Consider the following 26,159-nt stretch of genomic DNA (forward strand, 5'->3'; position numbering starts at 1 on the left):
AATGCGGGTTAAATGCAAAGGCCAGTGTGTTGCTTTGACTCCCATTATTTTTCTGTCTTAACATGAAGAAAGTAGTCAAATGTACACTCTGTGTATTCTGTGTTTGAACTAGAAACCTAGTCTATATTTATTCTTGTTTCAGAAGAGAGAAATAACCTTCTGACCTTCTCCTCAGCATTGCTTTGTAGTGTCTGCGTTGACAGGTGACAGGGGAACTAGCTCTCATTGCTCTAGATGGTGCTCTCCATATTGTTTCCTTTCTGCATCATTTCGATGAACAAAGGATCTGGCTAGCCTGTTGAGAGGCAGTGGGTTAGCTGATGCTAAGTGCCTCCACACTTGACACACACACACACATACAGACAGACAAACACACATACAGTCACACACACCTGTCCCTTCTCTCTATAAGGAATATAGAGTGTTATCAGGCGAACCCTGCCCCTTAGTTCCACACATAAACAGGCTGTATATAAAGGTTTGGGACCATAGAATCTGACTCTACCTCTTGCAGGGTGTGTGTGTGAGCAAATTCCCCATAGACAGATACAGGGCATATACAATAACACAAACCCGGCCGGTGCCAAGATGCCTGCAGACTTCAATGGACAATGGGTGATGGTCACCAATGAAAACTTTGAGGACATCATGAAGGCTATTGGTAAGCTGTTGTTCTAATGTCTGTTGGAAAATAGCGACATAAGATACAGAGAGAGATACTAGACATGCAGAGAGAGATATTACATATGCAGAGAGATAGTAGATATGCAGCGAGAGATATTACATATGCAGAGAGATACTAGATATGCAGAGAAACTAGATATGCAGAGAGATATACTGGATATGCAGAGACAGATACTAGATATGCAGAGAGAGGTATTGGATATGCAGAGAGAGATACTGGATAAGCAGAGATACTAGATATGCAGAGAGATATACTGGATATGCATAGAGAGATACTAGATATGCAGAGATACTGGATATGCAGAGAGAGATACTGGATATGCAGAGAGAGATACTGGATATGCAGATAGAGATACTGGAAATGCAGACAGAAACTGAATATGCATAGAGAGATACTAGATATGCAGAGATACTGGATATGCAGAGATAGATACTGGATATGCAGAGAGAGATACTGGATATGCAGAGATACTGGATATGCAGAGAGAGATACTGGATATGCAGAGAGATACTGAATATGCATAGAGAGATACTAGATATGCATAGAGACATACTGGATATGAAGAGAGTTACTAGATATGCAGAGATACTAGATATGGAGAGAGATACTGGATATGCAGAGAGAGATACTAGATATGCAGAGAGAGATATTATATATGCAGAGAGATACTAGATATACAGAGAGAGATACTAGATATGCAGAGAGAGAGATACTAGATATGCAGAGATACTGGATATGCAGAGAGAGAGATACTGGATATGCAGAGAGAGATACTGGATATGCAGAGATACTGGATATGCAGAGAGAGATACTGGATATGCAGATAGATACTGAATATGCATAGAGAGATACTAGATATGCAGAGAGAGATACTAGATATGCAGAGAGAGATATGATATATGCAGAGAGAGAGATACTAGATATGCAGAGATACTGGATATGCAGAGAGAGATACTGGATATGCAGAGAGATACTGGATATGCAGAGATACTGGATATGCAGAGAGAGATACTGGATATGCAGAGAGATACTGAATATGCATAGAGAGATACTAGATATGCAGAGAAAGATACTAGATATGCAGAGATATACTGGATATGCAGAGATTTACTGGATATGCAGAGATACTAGATATGCAGAGAGATACTGGATATGCAGAGAGAGATACTGGATATGCAGAGGGATACTGGATATGCAGAGAGAGATACTGGATTTGCAGAGAGATACTAGATATGCAGAGATACATACTGGATATGTAGAGAGAGATACTAGATATGCAGAGAGAGATACTGGATATGCAGAGAGATAGTAGATATGCAGAGGAAGATACTAGATATGCAGAGGGAGATACTAGATATGCAGAGAGAGATACTGGATATGCAGAGAGAGATACTAGATATGCAGAGAGAGATACTGGATATGCAGAGGGAGATACTAGATATGCAGAGAGAGATACTGGATATGCAGAGAGATACTAGATATACAGAGAGATACTAGATATGCAGAGAGAGATACTGGATATGCAGAGAGAGATACTGGATATGCAGAGAGATACTGAATATGCATAGAGAGATACTAGATATGCATAGAGACATACTGGATATGAAGAGAGTTACTAGATATGCAGAGATACTAGATATGGAGAGAGATACTGGATATGCAGAGAGAGATACTAGATATGCAGAGAGAGATATTATATATGCAGAGAGATACTAGATATACAGAGAGAGATACTAGATATGCAGAGAGAGAGATACTAGATATGCAGAGATACTGGATATGCAGAGAGAGAGATACTGGATATGCAGAGAGAGATACTGGATATGCAGAGATACTGGATATGCAGAGAGAGATACTGGATATGCAGATAGATACTGAATATGCATAGAGAGATACTAGATATGCAGAGAGAGATACTAGATATGCAGAGAGAGATATGATATATGCAGAGAGAGAGATACTAGATATGCAGAGATACTGGATATGCAGAGAGAGATACTGGATATGCAGAGAGATACTGGATATGCAGAGATACTGGATATGCAGAGAGAGATACTGGATATGCAGAGAGATACTGAATATGCATAGAGAGATACTAGATATGCAGAGAAAGATACTAGATATGCAGAGATATACTGGATATGGAGAGATTTACTGGATATGCAGAGATTCTAGATATGCAGAGAGATACTGGATATGCAGAGAGAGATACTGGATATGCAGAGGGATACTGGATATGCAGACAGAGATACTGGATTTGCAGAGAGAGATACTAGATATGCAGAGATACATACTGGATATGTAGAGAGAGATACTGGATATGCAGAGAGAGATACTAGATATGCAGAGAGAGATACTGGATATGCAGAGAGATAGTAGATATGCAGAGGAAGATACTAGATATGCAGAGGGAGATACTAGATATGCAGAGAGAGATACTGGATATGCAGAGAGAGATACTAGATATGCAGAGAGAGATACTGGATATGCAGAGGGAGATACTAGATATGCAGAGAGAGATACTGGATATGCAGAGAGATACTAGATATACAGAGAGATACTAGATATGCAGAGAGAGATACTAGATATGCAGAGAGAGATGGTGGAGAGGGAGGGAGGGAAGGAAGGGGTTGGAGACGAGAGAGGGAAATGACAGAGAAAGAGTGTGTTGTGTGTGTGTGTGTATGCATATGTCTATGTGTGTGTGTGTGTGCATATGTCTATGTGTGTGTGTGCACGAGTGTGTTTGATAGAGAGGGGGATGTCAGACCCAATGTTAGTGTAAATACTTTATTTGAGAGTGTTAGTGAGTGAGATTGTGAGAGAGAGAAAGGATGATGTGGTGCTGCTTCAGTTACTTATTGAGCTTCTGTCATGGCGACTTAACCTCCAATGTTTGTGTGAATGGCTCCCGCTTGTTACCACGTCGAACAAATATTGATTTACTCTTTTAAGCATTTTTATCGTCCCCATTCAAGAGAAAAAAAAATCCCATCCCAAGCTCTGCCAAGAGGCGTCGGCATGTCGCTGGAAAGCGAAGGCCCTCGTCCATCCACTCAGCATGGCGTTGATAAAACACAAGTCTTTTATTATTCATGACTTTATCGGCAATTTAAAACTCCCTCCGTGTCATAACTCCCTCCGTGTCATAACTCCCTCCGTGTCATAACTCCCTCCGTGTCATAACTCCCTCCGTGTCATAACTCTCTCCGTGTCATAACTCCCTCCATGCCAAAACTCCCTCCATGCCAAAACTCCCTCTATGCCATAACTCCCTCCATGCCATACCTCCCTCCATGCCATAACTCCCTCCGTGTCATAACTCCCTCCATGCCATAATTCCCTCCGTGTCATAACTCCCTCCATGCCATAACTCCCTCTATGCCATAACTCCCTCCATGTCATAACTCCCTCCATGCCATAACTCCCTCCATGCCATAACTCCCTCCATGTCATAACTCCCTCCGTCATAACTCCCTCCATGCCATAACTCCCTCCATGCCAAACTCCCTCCATGCCATAACTCCCTCCGTGTCATAACTCCCTCCGTGTTTTAAATCCCTCCGTGTCATAACTCCCTCCGTGTTTTAAATCCCTCCGTGTCATAACTCCCTCCATTTCATAACTCCCTCCATGCCATAACTCCCTCCATGTCATAACTCCCTCCATGCTAAAACTCCCTCCATGCCATAACTCCCTCCGTGTCATAACTCCCTCCGTGTTTTAAATCCCTCCGTGTCATAACTCCCTCCGTGTTTTAAATCCCTCCGTGTCATAACTCCCTCCATGCCATAACTCCCTCCGTCATAACTCCCTCCATGCCATAACTCCCTCCATGCCAAACTCCCTCCATGCCATAACTCCCTCCGTGTCATAACTCCCTCCGTGTTTTAAATCCCTCCGTGTCATAACTCCCTCCGTGTTTTAAATCCCTCCGTGTCATAACTCCCTCCATGTCATAACTCCCTCCGTCATAACTCCCTCCATGCCATAACTCCCTCCGTGTCATAACTCCCTCCGTGTTTTAAATCCCTCCGTGTCATAACTCCCTCCGTGTTTTAAATCCCTCCGTGTCATAACTCCCTCCATTTCATAACTCCCTCCATGCCATAACTCCCTCCATGTCATAACTCCCTCCATGCCAAAACTCCCTCCATGCCATAACTCCCTCCGTGTCATAACTCCCTCCGTGTTTTAAATCCCTCCGTGTCATAACTCCCTCCGTGTTTTAAATCCCTCCGTGTTTTAAATCCCTCTGTGTCGTAACTCCCTCCGTGTTATAACTCCATCCATGTCATAACTCCCTCTGTGTCATAACTCCCTCCATGCCAAAACTCCCTCCATGTCATAACTCCCTCCGTGTCATAACTCCCTCCGTGTTTTAAATCCCTCCGTGTTATAACTCCCTCCGTGTTATAACTCCCTCCGTGTTATAACTCCCTCCGTGTTATAACTCCCTCCGTGTTTTAAATCCCTCCGTGTTTTAAATCCCTCCGTGTTATAACTCCCTCCGTGTCATAACTCCCTCTATGCCATTACTCCCTCCATGTCATTACTCCCTCCATGCCATAACTCCCTCCGTGTCATAACTCCTTCTATGCCATAACTCCCTCCATGCCATAACTCCCTCCATGCCATAACTCCCTCTATGCCATAACTCCCTCCATGCCATAACTCCCTCCGTGTCATAACTCCCTCCATGTTATAACTCCCTCAGTGTCATAACTCCCTCCGTGTCATAACTCCCTCCGTGTCATAACTCCCTCCATGCCATAACTCCCTCCGTGTCATAACTCCCTCCATGCCATAACTCCCTCCGTGTCATAACTCCCTCCGTCATAACTCCCTCCATGCCATAACTCCCTACATGCCATAACTCCCTCCATGCCATAACTCCCTCCGTGTCATAACTCCCTCCGTGTTTTAAATCCCTCCGTGTCATAACTCCCTCTATGCCATAACTCCCTCCATGCCATAACTCCCTCCATGCCAAACTCCCTCCATGCCATAACTCCCTCCGTGTCATAACTCCCTCCGTGTTTTAAATCCCTCCGTGTCATAACTCCCTCCGTGTTTTAAATCCCTCCGTGTCATAACTCCCTCCATTTCATAACTCCCTCCATGCCATAACTCCCTCCATGTCATAACTCCCTCCATGCCAAAACTCCCTCCATGCCATAACTCCCTCCGTGTCATAACTCCCTCCGTGTTTTAAATCCCTCCGTGTCATAACTCCCTCCGTGTTTTAAATCCCTCCGTGTCATAACTCCCTCCATGCCATAACTCCCTCCGTGTCATAACTCCCTCCATGCCATAACTCCCTCTGTGTCGTAACTCCCTCCGTGTTATAACTCCATCCATGTCATAACTCCCTCTGTGTCATAACTCCCTCCATGCCAAAACTCCCTCCATGCCATAACTCCCTCCGTGTCATAACTCCCTCCGTGTTTTAAATCCCTCCGTGTTATAACTCCCTCCGTGTTATAACTCCCTCCGTGTTATAACTCCCTCCGTGTTATAACTCCCTCCGTGTTTTAAATCCCTCCGTGTTTTAAATCCCTCCGTGTTATAACTCCCTCCGTGTCATAACTCCCTCTATGCCATAACTCCCTCCATGTCATTACTCCCTCCATGCCATAACTCCCTCCGTGTCATAACTCCTTCTATGCCATAACTCCCTCCATGCCATAACTCCCTCCATGCCATAACTCCCTCTATGCCATAACTCCCTCCATGCCATAACTCCCTCCGTGTCATAACTCCCTCCATGTTATAACTCCCTCAGTGTCATAACTCCCTCCGTGTCATAACTCCCTCCGTGTCATAACTCCCTCCATGCCATAACTCCCTCCGTGTCATAACTCCCTCCATGCCATAACTCCCTCCGTGTCATAACTCCCTCCGTCATAACTCCCTCCATGCCATAACTCCCTACATGCCATAACTCCCTCCATGCCATAACTCCCTCCGTGTCATAACTCCCTCCGTGTTTTAAATCCCTCCGTGTCATAACTCCCTCTATGCCATAACTCCCTCCATGTCATAACTCCCTCCATGCCATAACTCCCTCCGTGTCATAACTCCCTCCGTCATAACTCCCTCCATGCCATAACTCCCTCCATGCCATAACTCCCTCCATGCCATAACTCCCTCCGTGTCATAACTCCCTCCATGCCATAAATCCCTCCATGCCATAACTCCCTCCGTGTCATAACTCCCTCCATGCCATAACTCCCTCTGTGTCGTAACTCCCTCCGTGTTATAACTCCCTCCATGTCATAACTCCCTTCGTCATAACAACCCTCCATGCCATAACTCACTCCATGCCATAAATCCCTCCGTCATAACTCCCTCTGTGTCATAACTCCCTCCGTGTCATAACTCCCTCCGTGTCATAACTCCCTCCATGCCATAACTCCCTCCATGTTTTAAATCCCTCCGTGTTTTAAATCCCTCCGTGTTTTAAATCGCGCCGTGTTATAACTCCCTCCATGTTATATCTCCCTCCATGTTATATCTCCCTCCGTGTTTTAAATCCCTCTGTGTTATAACTCCCTCCGTGATATATCTCCCTCCGTGTTATAACTCCCTCCGTGTTATAACTCCCTCCGTGTTATAACTCCCTCCGTGTTTTAAATCCCTCCGTGTTATAACTCCCTCCATGTTATAACTCCCTCCGTGTTATAACTCCCTCCGTGTTTTAAATCCCTCCGTGTTAAAACTCCCTCCGTGTTATAACTCCCTCCGGGTTTTAAATCCCTCCGTGTTATAACTCCCTCCGTGTTATAACTCCCTCCGTGTTATAACTCCCTCCATGTTTTAAATCCCTTTGTGTTATAGCTCGCTCTATGCAATAACTCCCTCCATGCCATAACTCCATCCATGCCATAACTCCCTCCATGTCATAACTCCCTCCATGTCATAACTCCCTCCATGTCATAACTCCCTCCATGCCATAACTCCCTCCATGCCATAACTCCCTCCATGCCATAACTCCCTCCGTGTTATAACTCCCTCCGTGTTTTAAATCCCTCCGTGTTAAAACTCCCTCCGTGTTATAACTCCCTCCGGGTTTTAAATCCCTCCGTGTTATAACTCCCTCCGTGTTATAACTCCCTCCGTGTTATAACTCCCTCCATGTTTTAAATCCCTTCGTGTTATAACTCCCTCTATGCAATAACTCCCTCCATGCCATAACTCCCTCCATGCCATAACTCCCTCCATGTTATAACTCCCTCCATGTCATAACTCCCTCCATGTCATAACTCCCTCCATGCCATAACTCCCTCCATGCCATAACTCCCTCCGTGTTATAACTCCCTCTGTGTTTTAAATCCCTCCGTGTCATAACTCCCTCCATGCCATAACTCCCTCCGTGTCATAACTCCCTCCGTCATAACTCCCTCCGTGCCATAACTCCCTCCGTGTCATAACTCCCTCCATGCCATAATTCCCTCCGTGTCATAACTCCCTCCATGCCATAACTCCCACTATGCCATAACTCCCTCCATGTCATAACTCCCTCCATGCCATAACTCCCTCAAATCAAATCAAATCAAATCACTTTTTATTTGTCACATACACATGGTTAGCAGATGTTAATGCGAGTGTAGCGAAATGCTTGTGCTTCTAGTTCCGACAATGCAGTAATAACCAACAAGTAATCTAACTAACAATTCCAAAACTACTGTCTTGTACACAGTGTAAGGGGATAAAGAATATGTACATAAGGATATATGAATGAGTGATGGTACAGAGCAGCATAGGCAAGATACAGTAGATGGTATCGAGTACAGTATATACATATGAGATGAGTATGTAAACAAAGTGGCATAGTTAAAGTGGCTAGTGATACATGTATTACATAAGGATACAGTCAATGATATAGAGTACAGTATATACGTATGCATATGAGATGAATAATGTAGGGTAAGTAACATTATATAAGGTAGCATTGTTTAAAGTGGCTAGTGATATATTTACATCATTTCCCATCAATTCCCATTATTAAAGTGGCTGGAGTTGAGTCAGTGTCAGTGTGTTGGCAGCAGCCACTCAATGTTAGTGGTGGCTGTTTAACAGTCTGATGGCCTTGAGATAGAAGCTGTTTTTTTCAGTCTCTCGGTCCCAGCTTTGATGCACCTGTACTGACCTCGCCTTCTGGATGATAGCGGGGTGAACAGGCAGTGGCTCGGGTGGTTGATGTCCTTGATGATCTTTATGGCCTTCCTGTAACATCAGGTGGTGTAGGTGTCCTGGAGGGCAGGTAGTTTGCCCCCGGTGATGCGTTGTGCAGACCTCACTACCCTCTGGAGAGCCTTACGGTTGAGGGCGGAGCAGTTGCCGTACCAGGCGGTGATACAGCCCGCCAGGATGCTCTCGATTGTGCATCTGTAGAAGTTTGTGAGTGCTTTTGGTGACAAGCCAAATTTCTACAGCCTCCTGAGGTTGAAGAGGCGCTGCTGCGCCTTCTTCACAATGCTGTCTGTGTGAGTGGACCAATTCAGTTTGTCTGTGATGTGTATGCCGAGGAACTTAAAACTTGCTACCCTCTCCACTACTGTTCCATCGATGTGGATAGGGGGGTGTTCCCTCTGCTGTTTCCTGAAGTCCACAATCATCTCCTTAGTTTTGTTGACGTTGAGTGTGAGGTTATTTTCCTGACACCACACTCCGAGGGCCCTCACCTCCTCCCTGTAGGCCGTCTCGTCGTTGTTGGTAATCAAGCCTACCACTGTTGTGTCGTCCGCAAACTTGATGATTGAGTTGGAGGCGTGCGTGGCCACGCAGTCGTGGGTGAACAGGGAGTACAGGAGAGGGCTCAGAACGCACCCTTGTGGGGCCCCAGTGTTGAGGATCAGCGGGGAGGAGATGTTGTTGCCTACCCTCACCACCTGGGGGCGACCCGTCAGGAAGTCCAGTACCCAGTTGCACAGGGCGGGGTCGAGACCCAGGGTCTCGAGCTTGATGACGAGCTTGGAGGGTACTATGGTGTTGAATGCCGAGCTGTAGTCAATGAACAGCATTCTCACATAGGTATTCCTCTTGTCCAGATGGGTTAGGGCGGTGTGCAGTGTGGTTGAGATTGCATCGTCTGTGGACCTATTTGGGCGGTAAGCAAATTGGAGTGGGTCTAGGGTGTCAGGTAGGGTGGAGGTGATATGGTCCTTGACTAGTCTCTCAAAGCACTTCATGATGACGGAAGTGAGTGCTACGGGGCGGCAGTCGTTTAGCTCAGTTACCTTAGCTTTCTTGGGAACAGGAAAAATGGTGGCCCTCTTGAAGCATGTGGGAACAGTAGACTGGTATAGGGATTGATTGAATATGTCCGTAAACACACCGGCCAGCTGGTCTGCGCATGCTCTGAGGGCGCGGCTGGGGATGCCGTCTGGGCCTGCAGCCTTGCGAGGGTTAACACGTTTAAATGTCTTACTCACCTCGGCTGCAGTGAAGGAGAGACCGCATGTTTTCATTGCAGGCCGTGTCAGTGGCACTGTATTGTCCTCAAAGCGGGCAAAAAAGTTATTTAGTCTGCCTGGGAGCAGGACATCCTGGTCCGTGACTGGGCTGGATTTCTTCCTGTAGTCCGTGATTGACTGTAGACCCTGCCACATGCCTCTTGTGTCTGAGCCGTTGAATTGAGATTCTACTTTGTCTCTGTACTGACGCTTAGCTTGTTTGATAGCCTTGCGGAGGGAATAGCTGCACTGTTTGTATTCGGTCATGTTACCAGACACCTTGCCCTGATTAAAAGCAGTGGTTCGCGCTTTCAGTTTCACGCGAATGCTGCCATCAATCCACGGTTTCTGGTTAGGGAATGTTTTAATCGTTGCTATGGGAACGACATCTTCAACGCACGTTCTAATGAACTCGCACACCGAATCAGCGTATTCGTCAATGTTGTTGTCTGACGCAATACGAAACATGTCCCAGTCCACGTGGTGGAAGCAGTCTTGGAGTGTGGAGTCAGCTTGGTCGGACCAGCGTTGGACAGACCTCAGCGTGGGAGCCTCTTGTTTTAGTTTCTGTCTGTAGGCAGGGATCAACAAAATGGAGTCGTGGTCAGCTTTTCCGAAAGGGGGGCGGGGCAGGGCCTTATATGCGTCGCGGAAGTTAGAGTAACAATGATCCAAGGTCTTTCCACCCCTGGTTGCGCAATCGATATGCTGATAAAATTTAGGGAGTCTTGTTTTCAGATTAGCCTTGTTAAAATCCCCAGCTACAATGAATGCAGCCTCCGGATAAATGGTTTCCAGTTTGCAAAGAGTCAAATAAAGTTCATTCAGAGCCATCGATGTGTCTGCATGGGGGGGATATATACGGCTGTGATTATAATCGAAGAGAATTCTCTTGGTAGATAATGCGGTCTACATTTGATTGTGAGGAATTCTAAATCAGGTGAACAGAAGGATTTGAGTTCCTGTATGTTTCTTTCATCACACCATGTCACGTTAGTCATAAGGCATACGCCCCCGCCCCTCTTCTTACCAGAAAGATGTTTGTTTCTGTCTGCGCGATGCGTGGAGAAACCCGTTGGCTGCACCGCTTCGGATAGCGTCTCTCCAGTGAGCCACGTTTCCGTGAAGCAAAGAACGTTACAGTCTCTGATGTCCCTCTGGAATGCTACCCTTGCTCGGATTTCATCAACCTTGTTGTCAAGAGACTGGACATTGGCAAGAAGAATGCTAGGGAGTGGTGCACGGTGTGCCCGTCTCCGGAGTCTGACCAGAAGACCGCCTCGTTTCCCTCTTTTTCGGAGTTGTTTTTTTGGGTCGCTGCATGGAATCCACTCCGTTGTCCTGTTTGTAAGGCAGAACACAGGATCCGCGTCGCGAAAAACATATTCTTGGTCGTACTGATGGTGAGTTGACGCTGATCTTATATTCAGTAGTTCTTCTCGACTGTATGTAATGAAACCTAAGATGACCTGGGGTACTAATGTAAGAAATAACACGTAAAAAAACAAAAAACTGCATGGTTTCCTAGGAACGCGAAGCGAGGCGGCCATCTCTGTCGGCGCCGGAGGTACTCTATGTCATAACTCCCTCCGTCATAACTCCCTCCATGCCATAACTCCCTCCATGCAATAACTCCCTCCATGCCAAAACTCCCTCCATGCCATAACTCCCTCCGTGTCATAACTCCCTCCGTGTTTTAAATCCCTCCGTGTCATAACTCCCTCCGTGTTTTAAATCCCTCCGTGTCATAACTCCCTCCATGTCATAACTCCCTTCATGCCATAACGCCCTCCCTGTCATAACTCCCTCCGTCATAACTCCCTCCATGCCATAACTCCCTCCATGCCATAACTCCCTCCATGCCAAAACTCCCTCCATGCCATAACTCCCTCCGTGTCATAACTCCCTCCGTGTTTTAAATCCCTCCGTGTCATAACTCCCTCCGTGTTTTAAATCCCTCCGTGTCATAACTCCCTCCATGCCATAACTCCCTCCGTGTCATAACTCCCTCCATGCCATAACTCCCTCTGTGTCGTAACTCCCTCCGTGTTATAACTCCATCCATGTCATAACTCCCTTCGTCATAACTCCCTCTGTGTCATAACTCCCTCCATGCCAGAACTCCCTCCATGCCATAACTCCCTCCGTGTCATAACTCCCTCCGTGTTATAACTCCCTCCGTGTTATAACTCCCTCCGTGTTTTAAATCCCTCCGTGTTATAACTCCTTCCGTGTCATAACTCCTTCCATGCCATAATTCCCTCCGTGTCATAACTCCCTCCATGCCATAACTCCCTCTATGCCATAACTCCCTCCATGTCATAACTCCCTCCATGCCATAACTCCCTCCGTGTCATAACTCCTTCTATGCCATAACTCCCTCCATGCCATAACTCCCTCCATGCCATAACTCTCTCTATGCCATAACTCCCTCCATGCCATAACTCCCTCCGTGTCATAACTCCCTCCATGTTATAACTCCCTTAGTGTCATAACTCCCTCCGTGTCATAACTCCCTCCGTGTCATAACTCCCTGCATGCCATAACTCCCTCCGTGTCATAACTCCCTCCATGCCATAACTCCCTCGGTGTCATAACTCCCTCCGTCATAACTCCCTCCGTGCCATAACTCCCTCCGTGTCATAACTCCCTCCATGCCATAATTCCCTCCGTGTCATAACTCCCTCCATGCCATAACTCCATCTATGCCATAACTCCCTCCATGTCATAACTCCCTCCATGCCATAACTCCCTCCATGTCATAACTCCCTCCGTCATAACTCCCTCCATGCCATAACTCCCTCCATGCCATAACTCCCTCCATGTCAAAACTCCCTCCATGCCATAACTCCCTCCGTGTCATAACTCCCTCCGTGTTTTAAATCCCTCCGTGTCATAACTCCCTCCGTGTTTTAAATCCCTCCGTGTCATAACTCCCTCCATGTCATAACTCCCTCCATGCCAAAACTCCCTCCATGTCATAACTCCCTCCGTCATAACTCCCTCCATGCCATAACTCCCTCCATGCCATAACTCCCTCCATGCCAAAACTCCCTCCATGCCATAACTCCCTCCGTGTCATAACTCCCTCCGTGTTTTAAATCCCTCCGTGTCATAACTCCCTCCGTGTTTTAAATCCCTTCGTGTCATAACTCCCTCCATGCCATAACTCCCTCCGTGTCATAACTCCCTCCATGCCATAACTCCCTCTGTGTCGTAACTCCCTCCGTGTTATAACTCCCTCCATGTCATAACTCCCTTCGTCATAACTCCCTCTGTGTCATAACTCCCTCCATGCCAAAACTCCCTCCATGCCATAACTCCCTCCGTGTCATAACTCCCTCCGTGTTTTAAATCCCTCCGTGGTATAACTCCCCCCGTGTTATAACTCCCTCCATGTTATAACTCCCTCCGTGTTATAACTCCCTCCGTGTTTTAAATCCCTCTGTGTTATAACTCCCTCCGTGTCATACCTCCCTCCATGCCATAACTCCCTCCGTGTCATAACTCCTTCCATGCCATATTCCCTCCGTGTCATAACTCCCTCCATGCCATAACTCCCTCTATGCCATAACTCCCTCCATGCCATAACTCCCTCCATGCCATAACTCCCTCTATGCCATAACTCCCTCCATGCCATAACTCCCTCCGTGTCATTACTCCCTCCATGTTATAACTCCCTCAGTGTCATAACTCCCTCCGTGTCATAACTCCCTTCGTGTCATAACTCCCTCCATGCCATAACTCCCTCCGTGTCATAACTCCCTCCATGCCATAACTCCCTCTATGCCATAACTCCCTCCGTGTCATAACTCCCTCTATGCCATAACTCCCTCCATGTCATAACTCCATGCCATAACTCCCTCCATGCTATAACTACCTCCATGCCAAAACTCCCTCTATGACATAACTCCCTCCATGTCATAACTCCCTCCATGCCATAACTCCCTCCATGTCATAACTCCCTCCATGCCAAAACTCCCTCCATGCCATAACTCCCTCCGTGTCATAACTCCCTCCGTGTTTTAAATCCCTCCGTGTCATAACTCCCTCCGTGTCATAACTCCCTCCATGCCATATCTCCTTCCGTGTCATAACTCCCTCCATGCCATAACTCCCTCCGTGTCATAACTCCCTCCATGCCATAACTCCCTCCGTGTCATAACTCCCTCCGTGTTATAACTCCCTCCATGTCATAACTCCCTTCGTCATAACTCCCTCCATGCCATAACTCCCTCCATGCCATAAATCCCTCCGTCATAACTCCCTCTGTGTTATAACTCCCTCCGTGTCATAACTCCCTCCGTGTTATAACTCCCTCCATGCCATAACTCCCTCCGTGTCATAACTCCCTCCGTGTTTTAAATCCCTCCGTGGTATAACTCCCCCCGTGTTATAACTCCCTCCGTGTTATAACTCCCTCCGTGTTATAACTCCCTCCGTGTTTTAAATCCCTCTGTGTTATAACTCCCTCCGTGTCATACCTCCCTCCATGCCATAACTCCCTCCGTGTCATAACTCCTTCCATGCCATATTCCCTCCGTGTCATAACTCCCTCCATGCCATAACTCCCTCTATGCCATAACTCCCTCCATGCCATAACTCCCTCCATGCCATAACTCCCTCTATGCCATAACTCCCTCCATGCCATAACTCCCTCCGTGTCATAACTCCCTCCATGTTATAACTCCCTCAGTGTCATAACTCCCTCCGTGTCATAACTCCCTCCGTGTCATAACTCCCTCCATGCCATAACTCCCTCCGTGTCATAACTCCCTCCATGCCATAACTCCCTCTATGCCATAACTCCCTCCATGTCATAACTCCATGCCATAACTCCCTCCATGCTATAACTACCTCCATGCCAAAACTCCCTCTATGCCATAACTCCCTCCATGTCATAACTCCCTCCATGCCATAACTCCCTCCATGTCATAACTCCCTCCATGCCAAAACTCCCTCCATGCCATAACTCCCTCCGTGTCATAACTCCCTCCGTGTTTTAAATCCCTCCGTGTCATAACTCCCTCCGTGTCATAACTCCCTCCATGCCATATCTCCCTCCGTGTCATAACTCCCTCCATGCCATAACTCCCTCCGTGTCATAACTCCCTCCATGCCATAACTCCCTCCGTGTCATAACTCCCTCCGTGTTATAACTCCCTCCATGTCATAACTCCCTTCGTCATAACTCCCTCCATGCCATAACTCCCTCCATGCCATAAATCCCTCCGTCATAACTCCCTCTGTGTTATAACTCCCTCCGTGTCATAACTCCCTCCGTGTTATAACTCCCTCCATGCCATAACTCGCTTCGTCATAACTCCCTCCATGCCATAACTCCCTCCATGCCATAACTCCCTCCATGCCATAACTCCCTCCATGTCATAACTCCCTCCATAACATAACTCCCTCTATGCCATAACTCCCTCCATGTCATAACTCCCTCCATGCCATAACTCCCTCCGTGTCATAACTCCCTCCATGCCATAACTCCCTCCATGCCATAACTCCCTCCGTGTCATAACTCCCTCCGTGTTTTAAATCCCTCTGTGTCATAACTCCCTCCGTGTCATAAATCCCTCCTTCATAACTCCCTCCGTGTCATAACTCCCTCCATGCCATAAATCCCTCCATGCCATAACTCCCTCCGTATCATAACTCCCTCCATGTTATAACTCCCTCCGTGTTTTAAATCCCTCCGTGTCATAACTCCCTCCGTGTCATAACTCCCTCTGTGTCATAACTCCCTCTGTGTTATAACTCCCTCCGTGTCATAACTCCCTCCGTGTTATAACTCCCCGCGTGTTTTAAATCCCTCCATGTTATAACTCCCTCCGTGTCATACCTCCCTCCATGCCATTACTCCCTCCGTGTCATAACTCCTTCCATGCCATAATTCCCTCCGTGTCATAACTCCCTCCATGCCATAACTCCCTCTATGCCATAACTCCCTCCATGTCATAACTCCCTCCATGCCATAACTCCCTCCGTGTCATAACTCCTTCTATGCCATAACTCCCTCCATGCCATAACTCCCTCCATGCCATAACTCCCTCTATGCCATAACTCCCTCCATGTCATAACTCCCTCCATGCCATAACTCCCTCCGTGTCATAACTCCTTCTATGCCATAACTCCCTCCATGCCATAACTCCCTTCATGCCATAACTCCCTCCATGCCATAACTCCCTCCGTGTCATAACTCCCTCCATGTTATAACTCCCTTAGTGTCATAACATACCTTAAGGGAACATTTCGGCATTTCGTGTATGATCAGTGAGAAAGTCCATATTGCAAATGTACGGTCCCTTACTAGACGTCCGAAATCGTTTGTAAAATTCGCGGTCGGCGTCGGGCCGTGCGGTAGGGCCAGACCTACCGGGAAGTCATCAAATGAACTTTGTCGGACATTCGGTTTCCGTTTTAAAAAATAAACAAGTTTTTGACCGTTTTTCCGCTGTCCCGGAATTTCCCACAAGAGGGCATACGGAATCATATGGCAATTTGGCAAAACATCACGAATCACGACGGGGCCTTATCTCGAAAACGGAAAATATTTCGAAGCCGAAACTCGGTGAGCGTAGGTTTGGCATAATGGGCAGTTGGCCCCGAACAAGATGGCGTCTAGGCCTCGACGGTTTTTGAGTTATGGCCGTTTTTCTGGGATTAAAGGTCCTAAATGGAAATAGAGAAATTATTTTTCCACTTCAGGTCAAAGTCAAGGAGCCTCCGGTGTCAATAAAAAAAAAAACAGCCATTTATCTATCGTCATTTAAGAGAAACGGAACAATGACATCTTGGTGATGGTCACAAATAGGCGTTTTTTTTTTTCAACGGTTACAGATCCAGTTGCAGGGTGTTCATACGAATCTTTTTAAAGTGTGCTGCGGAGCTCTGCGACATTTCTGTGATTTTCTATGATTTTCTGAAATAACACACACATACTAAACCCTCCGTAAATAACTCAGTTCTTAACGTAAAGACTTAAAACTCAGGATTCTGTAAAAGCATACCCCAATGAGGATATGTGGTTAATTATAGCTTCCTGTGCCAACCGGAAGTGCCTTAAATGGTGTCTCAGGGGCTGTTTCGAAGGGTTAAAAAAGTCAGATCTGTCCAAAACTTCATATATGTGATTAGGCAACCCCCATGAACTGTAAATCAGTCATTTTTCCCCAAAAAAATCAAAGGAAAAAAAAATCACACTAAAACACAACTTGAATGGAGGGACGTATTGGGGTGCGTAGAGACAGACAGTGGCTGCAATAGTTAGCTTTGTTGGAGCTAAAAAAGAACCGTCAGACCTAGAGTTCCGAAACTTTAGAAACCTGTTCTAGACCTCCGGTCGATGGTGCGTGGTGAGTTACGTGGCTCTAGACGGTTCTCGGACCGAGAAACAGCTTCGTACATTTGCAATACCTTCAATTCATTTTGACCATTACGAAAATGACGACGTTTAGAAAAGTCTCAGAGACGCAAGGCTAGGTGCATTGAAACCGGCTCGGCCCATAGAGACGGACCCCAACGTTTCTGTCCGATAGCTCGTTCAAGGACCCCGTAGGAAGGCATGGAAAATAGTGGATTTTCAGCACCAATTAGGGTTTTTCTCGGACGCCAAATGACCTATCGAGCCGAAACTCGGGATTCGGGGTCGCCTCACATAGGACTTCACATAATGTCCGAACTGGACCCGCAGCTAGAACGTAACTATGTGTTTTACCTTTTTATTATGTTTTAAACTAAAGGCGCTGTGAATTATGGGACTGCTCTGACATATGTGATAGTTGGCTTCTAAATGAGTAGGAAAAAGTGGGTTTGGTGTCATAATGACATCTAATTGACTGATGGACACTGACTTGCTAGTTGACTTTTGTGCATTTGCAATATGTTTAAACAGAGAGGGACCATCACCAAAATGGCATTCTGAAATCAACACAAAAAATGGCATCACCATAGTCTCCAGACTGTGCTAAGTTCAACGAGCTATCCGCCTTGACCGTAGCTCGCTCGGTGTAAGTGCAACGACCATTAGAAAAGTAGGCCCAAAATGAAGCCTGCCCCACAATGTCATTTGCTTTTGGGTGACAGTGAGAGAACCGTTTAGGTGAGAAGAAAAATTACACCACATGAATGTTCCTAAGGTCCTCCCGATCCGTGCAAGCCTAACCTTGACCGTGTGGCATTAACCCTTAACAGTAAAACAGTGTTTTTTGATCTCACAGAATGCAGTGTCATCTCTCCCCATAGGAATACATTGCCTGCACCCCTAATTTCAACCTGAAGTCTATATGGGTTATGAATGCCGTATGAACCTGTCTTCGGTACCAGTCCATCAGGCCACTATGAGGTCTACCTGTGTTGATTCTGAGCTTCCTGGACCAACCGGAAGTGGTTAAAATGCCCCTAAAAGTGTTTACCCATACCCTGCCTGCAGTTTGACAGACATAGTGCATTCAACCCTGTGTAAATCAGTCAGTTCTTAACGTAAGGACTTAAAACTCAGGATTCTGTAACAACATACCCCAATGAGGATATGTGTTGATTTATAGCTTCCTGTGCCAACCGGAAGTGCCATAATTGGTGTCTCAGGTGCTGTTTCGAAGGGTTAAAAAAGTCTGATCTCTCCAAAATTTCATATGTGTGATTAGGGAACCCCCATGAACTGTAAATCAGTCATTTTTCCCCAAAAAAATCAAAGGAAAAAAAAATCACACTAAACACAACTTGGATGGAGGGACGTATTGGGGTGCGTAGAGACAGACAGTGGCTGCAATAGTTAGCTTTGTTGGAGCTAAAAAAGAACGGTCGGACCTAGAGTTCCGAAACTTTACAATCCTGTTCTAGGCCTCATGTCGATAGTGCGTGGTGAGTTAGGTGGTTCTAGAAGGTTCTCGGACCGAGAAACAGCCTCGTACATTTGCAATACCTTCAATTCATTTTGACCATTACAAAAATGACGACGTTTAGAAAAGTCTCAGAGACGCAAGGCTAGGTGCATTGAAACCGGCTCGGCCCATAGAGACGGACTCCGACGTGTCTGTCCGATAGCTCGTTCAAGGACCCCGTAGCAAGGCATGGAAAAAAGTGGATTTTCAGCACCAATTAGGGTTTTTCTCGGACACCAAATGACCTATCGAGCCGAAACTCGGGATTCGGGGTCGCCTCACATAGGCCTTCACATAATGTCCGAACTGGACCCGCAGCTAGAACGTAACTATGTGTTTTACCTTTTTATTATGTTTTAAACCGAAGGCGCTGTGAATTATGGGACTGCTCTGACATATGTGATAGTTGGCTACTAAATGAGTAGGAAAAAGTGGGTTTGGTGTCAATTGATATCCATTTGGTGTCATAATGACATCTAATTGACTGATGGACACTGACTTGCTAGTTGACTTTTGTACATTTGCAATATGTTTAAACGGAGAGGGACCATCACCAAAATGGCATTCTGAAATCAACACAAAAAATGGCATCACCATAGTCTCCAGACTGTGCCGAGTTCAAGGAGACGCCCCGCTTGACCGTAGCTCGTTCTGAGTGCAGCAAACTTGAAAAAAAGAAGGCCCAAAATGAAGCCTGCACCACAATGTCATTTGATTTTGGGTGGCAGTGAGAGAACCGTTAGGGTGAGAAGCACAATTCCACCACATGAATGTTCCTAAGGTCCTCCCGATCTGAACAAGCCTAACCTTGACCGTGTGGCATTAACCCTTCACAGTAAAACAGGGTTTTTTGATCTCACAGATTACAGTGACATCTCTCCCCATAGGAATACATAGCCTGCACCACAAAATTCAACCTGAAGCCTATATGGGTTATGAATGCCGTATGAACCTGTCTTCGGTACCAGTCCATCAGGCCACTATGAGATCTACCTGTGTCGAATCTAAGCTTCCTGGAGCAACCGGAAGTGGTTAAAATGCCCCTAAAAGTGTTTACCCATACACTGCCTGCAGTTTGATAGACATAGTGCATTCAACCCTGTGTAGATCAGTCAATTCTTAACGTAAAGACTTAAAACTCGGGATTCTGTAAGTGGCTATGTAAATCAAGACATGTGTTTACTTATAGCTTCCTGTGCCAACCGGAAGTGCCTTTAATTGGGTCACACTCTCTGTTTCGAAGGGTTAAAAAAGTCACATCTCTCCAAAACTTCATATGTGTGACTAGGTAACCCTTCTGAACTGTAAATCAGTCATTAATCCCAACAGATGTCAAAGAAAAGCTCCCTCACACACACACAGGAAGGATGGAGTGATAAAGTGCGGTGCTTAAAGACACAGAGAGCAGGAAATGGCATTACCATAATCCCTAGGCCGTACCGAGTTCAGCGAGATATCCCGCTTGACCGTAGCTCGCTCGGTCTAGGCGCAGCGAGCATTAGAATAGTAGGCCCAAAATGAAGCCTGCACCACAATGTCATTTGCTTTTGGGTGACAGTGAGAGAACCGTTAGAGTGAGAAGAAAAATTGCACCACATGAATGTTCCTAAGGTCCTCCCGATCTGAACAAGCCTAACCTTGACCGTGTGGCATTAACCCTTAACAGTAAAACAGTGTTTTTTGATCTCACAGATTACAGTGTCATCTCTCCCCATAGGAATACATTGCCTGCACCCCTAATTTCAACCTGAGGCCTATGTGGGTTATGAATGCCGTATGAACCTGTCTTCGGTACCAGTCCATCAGGCCACTATGAGGTCTACCTGTGTTGATTCTAAGCTTCCTGGACCAACCGGAAGTGGTTAAAATGCCCCTAAAAGTGTTTACCCATACACTGCATGCAGTTTGATAGACATAGTGCATTCAACCCTGTGTAGATCAGTCAATTCTTAACGTAAGGACTTAAAACTCAGGATTCTGTAACAGCATACCCCAATGAGGATATGTGTTGATTTATAACTTCCTGTGCCAACCGGAAGTGCCATAATTGGTGTCTTAGGGGCTGTTTCGAAGGGTTAAAAAAGTCTGATCTTTCCAAAACTTCATATGTGTGATTAGGCAACCCCCATGAACTGTAAATCAGTCATTTTTCCCAAAAAAATTCAAAGGAAAAAAAAATCACACTAAAACACAACTTGGAAGGAGGGACGTATTGGGGTGCGTAGAGACAGACACTGGCTCCAATAGTTAGCTTTGTTGGAGCTAAAAAAGAACCGTCGGACCTAGAGTTCCGAAACTTTAGAAACCTGTTCTAGACCTCCCGTAGATGGTGCGTGGTGAGTTACGTGGCTCTAGAAGGTTCTCGGACCGAGAAACAGCCTCGTACATTTGAAATAACTTCAATTCATTTTTGCATCACGAAAATGACGACATTTAGAAATGTCCCAGAGTCGCAAGACTAGGTGCATTGCAAACGTCTCGGCCCATATAGACAGACCCCAACGTTTCTGTCCAATAGCTCATTCAAGGACCCCGTAGCAAGTCATGGAAAATAGTGGATTTTCAGCACCAATTAGGGTTTTTCTCGGACACCAAATGACCTATCGAGCCGAAACTTGGGATTCGGGGTCGCCTCAGCTAGGCCAACACATAACATAAGAAATGGACCCGCAGCTAGAACGTAACTACGTGTTTTATGGTTTTTTTATGGTTTGAACCGAAGGGGTTGTGAATTTTGGGCCAGCTCTGAAGTATGTAATAGTTGGCTACTAAACGAGTTGGAAAAAGTGGGTTTGGTGTCAGTTTGTATCAGTTTGGTGGTCAGAATGATATCTAATTGACTGATGGACTCTTGTCCACTTGACTCTTGTACATTTGCAATATGATCCTATAGTGAAAAAACATCACCAAAAGCGACATTCTGAAATCAACCCAAACGAGCGATTGAGATGACCCAGAATCACTGCAAAGCCATCCCGAGTTCATCGGGCCAGTCAATTTCACATTCCTGCAAGATTTTTATAGCATGACAAATTCGTGATGGTACCTGCCCTTTAAAACATATTGCAAATGCACAGTGACTTTGAAAAAGTAAGAAACAAAAAAAAATACATCTAAAAAATTTTGAGCATGACAAATTCGTGATGGTACCTGCCCATTGAAACATATTGCAAATGCACAGTGACTTTGAAAAAGTAAGGAAACATAAACAAAAAAAATCCAAAATTTTTATTTTTGGGTGACCAGTTGCACGTGCATTTGCAATATGATTCTATAGTGAAAAAACATATTGCAAATGCACAGTGACTTTGAAAAAGTAAGGAAACATAAACAAAAAAAATCTAAAATTTTTGGGGGGGGATGACCAGTTGCATGTGCATTTGCAATATGATTCTATAGTGAAAAAACATATTGCAAATGCACAGTGACTTTGAAAAAGTAAGGAAAAATAAACAAAAAAAATCTAATTTTTTTTGGGGGGGATGACCAGTTGCACGTGCATTTGCAATATGATTCTATAGTGAAAAAACATATTGCAAATGCACAGTGACTTTGAAAAAGTAAGGAAACATAAACAAAAAAAATCTAAAATTTTTTGGGGGGGATGACCAGTTGCATGTGCATTTGCAATATGATTCTATAGTGAAAAAACATATTGCAAATGCACAGTGACTTTGAAAAAGTAAGGAAACATAAAAAAAATCTAATTTTTTTTGGGGGGGATGACCAGTTGCATGTGCATTTGCAATATGATTCTATAGTGAAAAAACATATTGCAAATGCACAGTGACTTTGAAAAAGTAAGGAAAAATAAACAAAAAAAATCTAAAAATTTTTTTGGGGGATGACCAGTTGCACGTGCATTTGCAATATGATTCTATAGTGAAAAAACATATTGCAAATGCACAGTGACTTTGAAAAAGTAAGGAAACATAAACAAAAAAAATCTAAAATTTTTTTGGGGGGATGACCAGTTGCATGTGCATTTGCAATATGATTCTATAGTGAAAAAACATATTGCAAATGCACAGTGACTTTGAAAAAGTAAGAAACAAAAAAAAATACATCTAAAAAATTTTGAGCATGACAAGTTCGTGATGGTACCTGCCCATTGAAACATATTGCAAATGCACAGTGACTTTGAAAAAGTAAGGAAACATAAACAAAAAAAATCCAACATTTTTATTTTTGGGTGACCAGTTGCACGTGCATTTGCAATATGATTCTATAGTGAAAAAACATATTGCAAATGCACAGTGACTTTGAAAAAGTAAGGAAACATAAAAAAAATCTAAATTTTTTTGGGGGGGATGACCAGTTGCATGTGCATTTGCAATATGATTCTATAGTGAAAAAACATATTGCAAATGCACAGTGACTTTGAAAAAGTAAGGAAACATAAAAAAAATCTAATTTTTTTGGGGGGGGATGACCAGTTGCACGTGCATTTGCAATATGATTCTATAGTGAAAAAACATATTGCAAATGCACAGTGACTTTGAAAAAGTAAGGAAACATAAAAAAAAAAATCTAAATTTTTTTTGGGGGGATGACCAGTTGCATGTGCATTTGCAATATGATTCTATAGTGAAAAAACATATTGCAAATGCACAGTGACTTTGAAAAAGTAAGAAACAAAAAAAAATACATCTAAAAAATTTTGAGCATGACAAATTCGTGATGGTACCTGCCCATTGAAACATATTGCAAATGCACAGTGACTTTGAAAAAGTAAGGAAACATAAACAAAAAAACATCAACACATTTTTTGGGTAACCAGTTGCATATTTTAGATCACAAGATGACAAAGGTATAGTTTGAGCAAAGTAAAGCTTGAATTTTGAGCATGACAAATTCGTGATGGTACCTGCCCATTAAAACATATTGCAAATGCACAGTGACTTTGAAAAAGTAAGAAACAAAAAAAAATACATCTAAAATTTTTTGAGCATGACAAATTCGTGACGGTACCTGCCCATTGAAACATATTGCAAATGCACAGTGACTTTGAAAAAGTAAGGAAACATAAACAAAAAAACATCAACACATTTTTTGGGTAACCAGTTGCATATTTTAGATCACAAGATGACAAAGGTATAGTTTGAGCAAAGTAAAGCTTGAATTTTGAGCATGACAAATTCGTGATGGTACCTGCCCATTAAAACATATTGCAAATGCACAGTGACTTTGAAAAAGTAAGAAACAAAAAAAAATACATCTAAAAATTTTTGAGCATGACAAATTCGTGACGGTACCTGCCCATTGAAACATATTGCAAATGCACAGTGACTTTGAAAAAGTAAGGAAACATAAACAAAAAAACATCCAAAACATTTTTGGGTAACTTTGACTTTTGACTTCCTATGAAATCATATTGCAAATAGACAAATCATATTCCTTATGCACAAGTAAAAAAAAAAAAATTATGATAATAACATTTTACAAAAGTATATTCATACACTTCTTACACATGATTAATTGTCTTAAAATCGAAACAATTTCGAAAAACGGTCCAGAAAGCACTTTTTTTAGTTTTTAAAGTTTAAAAAAAAAATCACATTTTCGACTTTTGACTTCCTATGAAATCATATTCCAAATGGAGAAAACATATGCCTTATGCACAAGTAAAAAAAAAAAAAAAAAATGATAATAAAGTATGACTAAAGTATGTTGATAAAGTTCTTATACATGTGTAATTGACACAAAAATTGAAAGAAATTTGAAAAACGGTCCAGAAAGCACTTTTTTAAGGATGTGTGAAGTTTTTTACCAAATTTTGACATTTTTGACTTTTGACTTTTGACTTCCTATGAAATCATATTCCAAATGGAGAAAACATATGCCTTATGCACAAGTAAAAAAAAATAAAAAATAGGATAATAAAGTATGACTAAAGTATGTTGATAAAGTTCTTATACATGTGTAATTGACATAAAAATTGAAAGAATTTTGAAAAACGGTCCAGAAAGCACTTTTTTAAGGATGTGTGAAGTTTTTTACCAAATTTTGACATTTTTGACTTTTGACTTTTGACTTCCTATGAAATCATATTGCAAATGTACAAAACATATGCCTTATGCGCATGTAATTAAAAAAATAAAAAAATATGATAAAAAAATTGGACAAAAGTATATTCATACAGCTCTTACACATGTGTAATTGACAAAAAAATCGAAAGAATTTCGAAAAAAGGCCCAGAAAGCACTTTTTTAAGGGGTGAAAAGTTTTTGAAAAAAATATCCTTTTTTCAAAAATTTTCTTTTGGATGTTGACTTGGGTTACATTTCCAATATGAAAAACCCCGGTGGAGCGCACTCGCCCCCTGTTGGATTTTTGAGGTGTTACAATTGGCAATTGCCATATGGCATTTGCCATATACTTTACACGAATCAACGCCGCTTTGGGTGGTATTGGACATCGTGTATATGGTTTGTCCAATGCCAATATCTTGCCATTCATTTTTGTACAATTCAGGGGGGTATTCCCTTACTCCCTCCATGCCATAACTCCCTCCGTGTCTTAACTCCCTCCATGCCATAACTCCCTCTGTGTCGTAACTCCCTCCGTGTTATAACTCCCTCCATGTCATAACTCCCTTCGTCATAACTCCCTCTGTGTCATAACTCCCTCCATGCCAAAACTCCCTCCATGCCATAACTCCCTCCGTGTCATAACTCCCTCCGTGTTTTAAATCCCTCCGTGTTATAACTCCCTCCGTGTTATAACTCCCTCCGTGTTATAACTCCCTCCGTGTTATAACTCCCTCCGTGTTTTAAATCCCTCTGTGTTATAACTCCCTCCGTGTCATAACTCCTTCAATGCCATAATTCCCTCCGTGTCATAACTCCTTCCATGCCATAATTCCCTCCGTGTCATAACTCCCTCCATGCCATAACTCTCTTCATGCCATAACTCCCTCCATGTCATAACTCCCTCCATGCCATAACTCCCTCCGTGTCATAACTCCCTCCATGCCATAACTCCCTCCATGCTATAACTCCCTCCATGCCATAACTCCCTCTATGCCATAAATCCCTCCATGTCATAACTCCCTCCATGCCATAACTCCCTCCATGTCATAACTCCCTCCATGCCAAAACTCCCTCCATGTCAAAACTCCCTCCATGC

General features: G+C 44.2%; 1 protein-coding gene across 1 annotated transcript in view; it reads left to right on the plus strand.

The window, feature by feature from the left end:
- Positions 1-537: 537 nt before the first annotated feature.
- The window catches only part of LOC139385613 (retinol-binding protein 2-like), a 44,347-nt gene continuing 18,725 nt past the window's right edge, over positions 538-26,159 (plus strand). The window contains exon 1 of the mRNA XM_071130825.1: positions 538-661. Coding sequence (XP_070986926.1) covers positions 589-661 — 73 coding nt within the window. The 5' untranslated portion in view covers positions 538-588. The remainder of the gene's footprint in view (positions 662-26,159) is intronic.

This window comes from Oncorhynchus clarkii, chromosome 27, assembly GCF_045791955.1.
Source record: "Oncorhynchus clarkii lewisi isolate Uvic-CL-2024 chromosome 27, UVic_Ocla_1.0, whole genome shotgun sequence".
In the NCBI taxonomy this organism is placed as follows: Eukaryota; Metazoa; Chordata; class Actinopteri; order Salmoniformes; family Salmonidae; genus Oncorhynchus; species Oncorhynchus clarkii.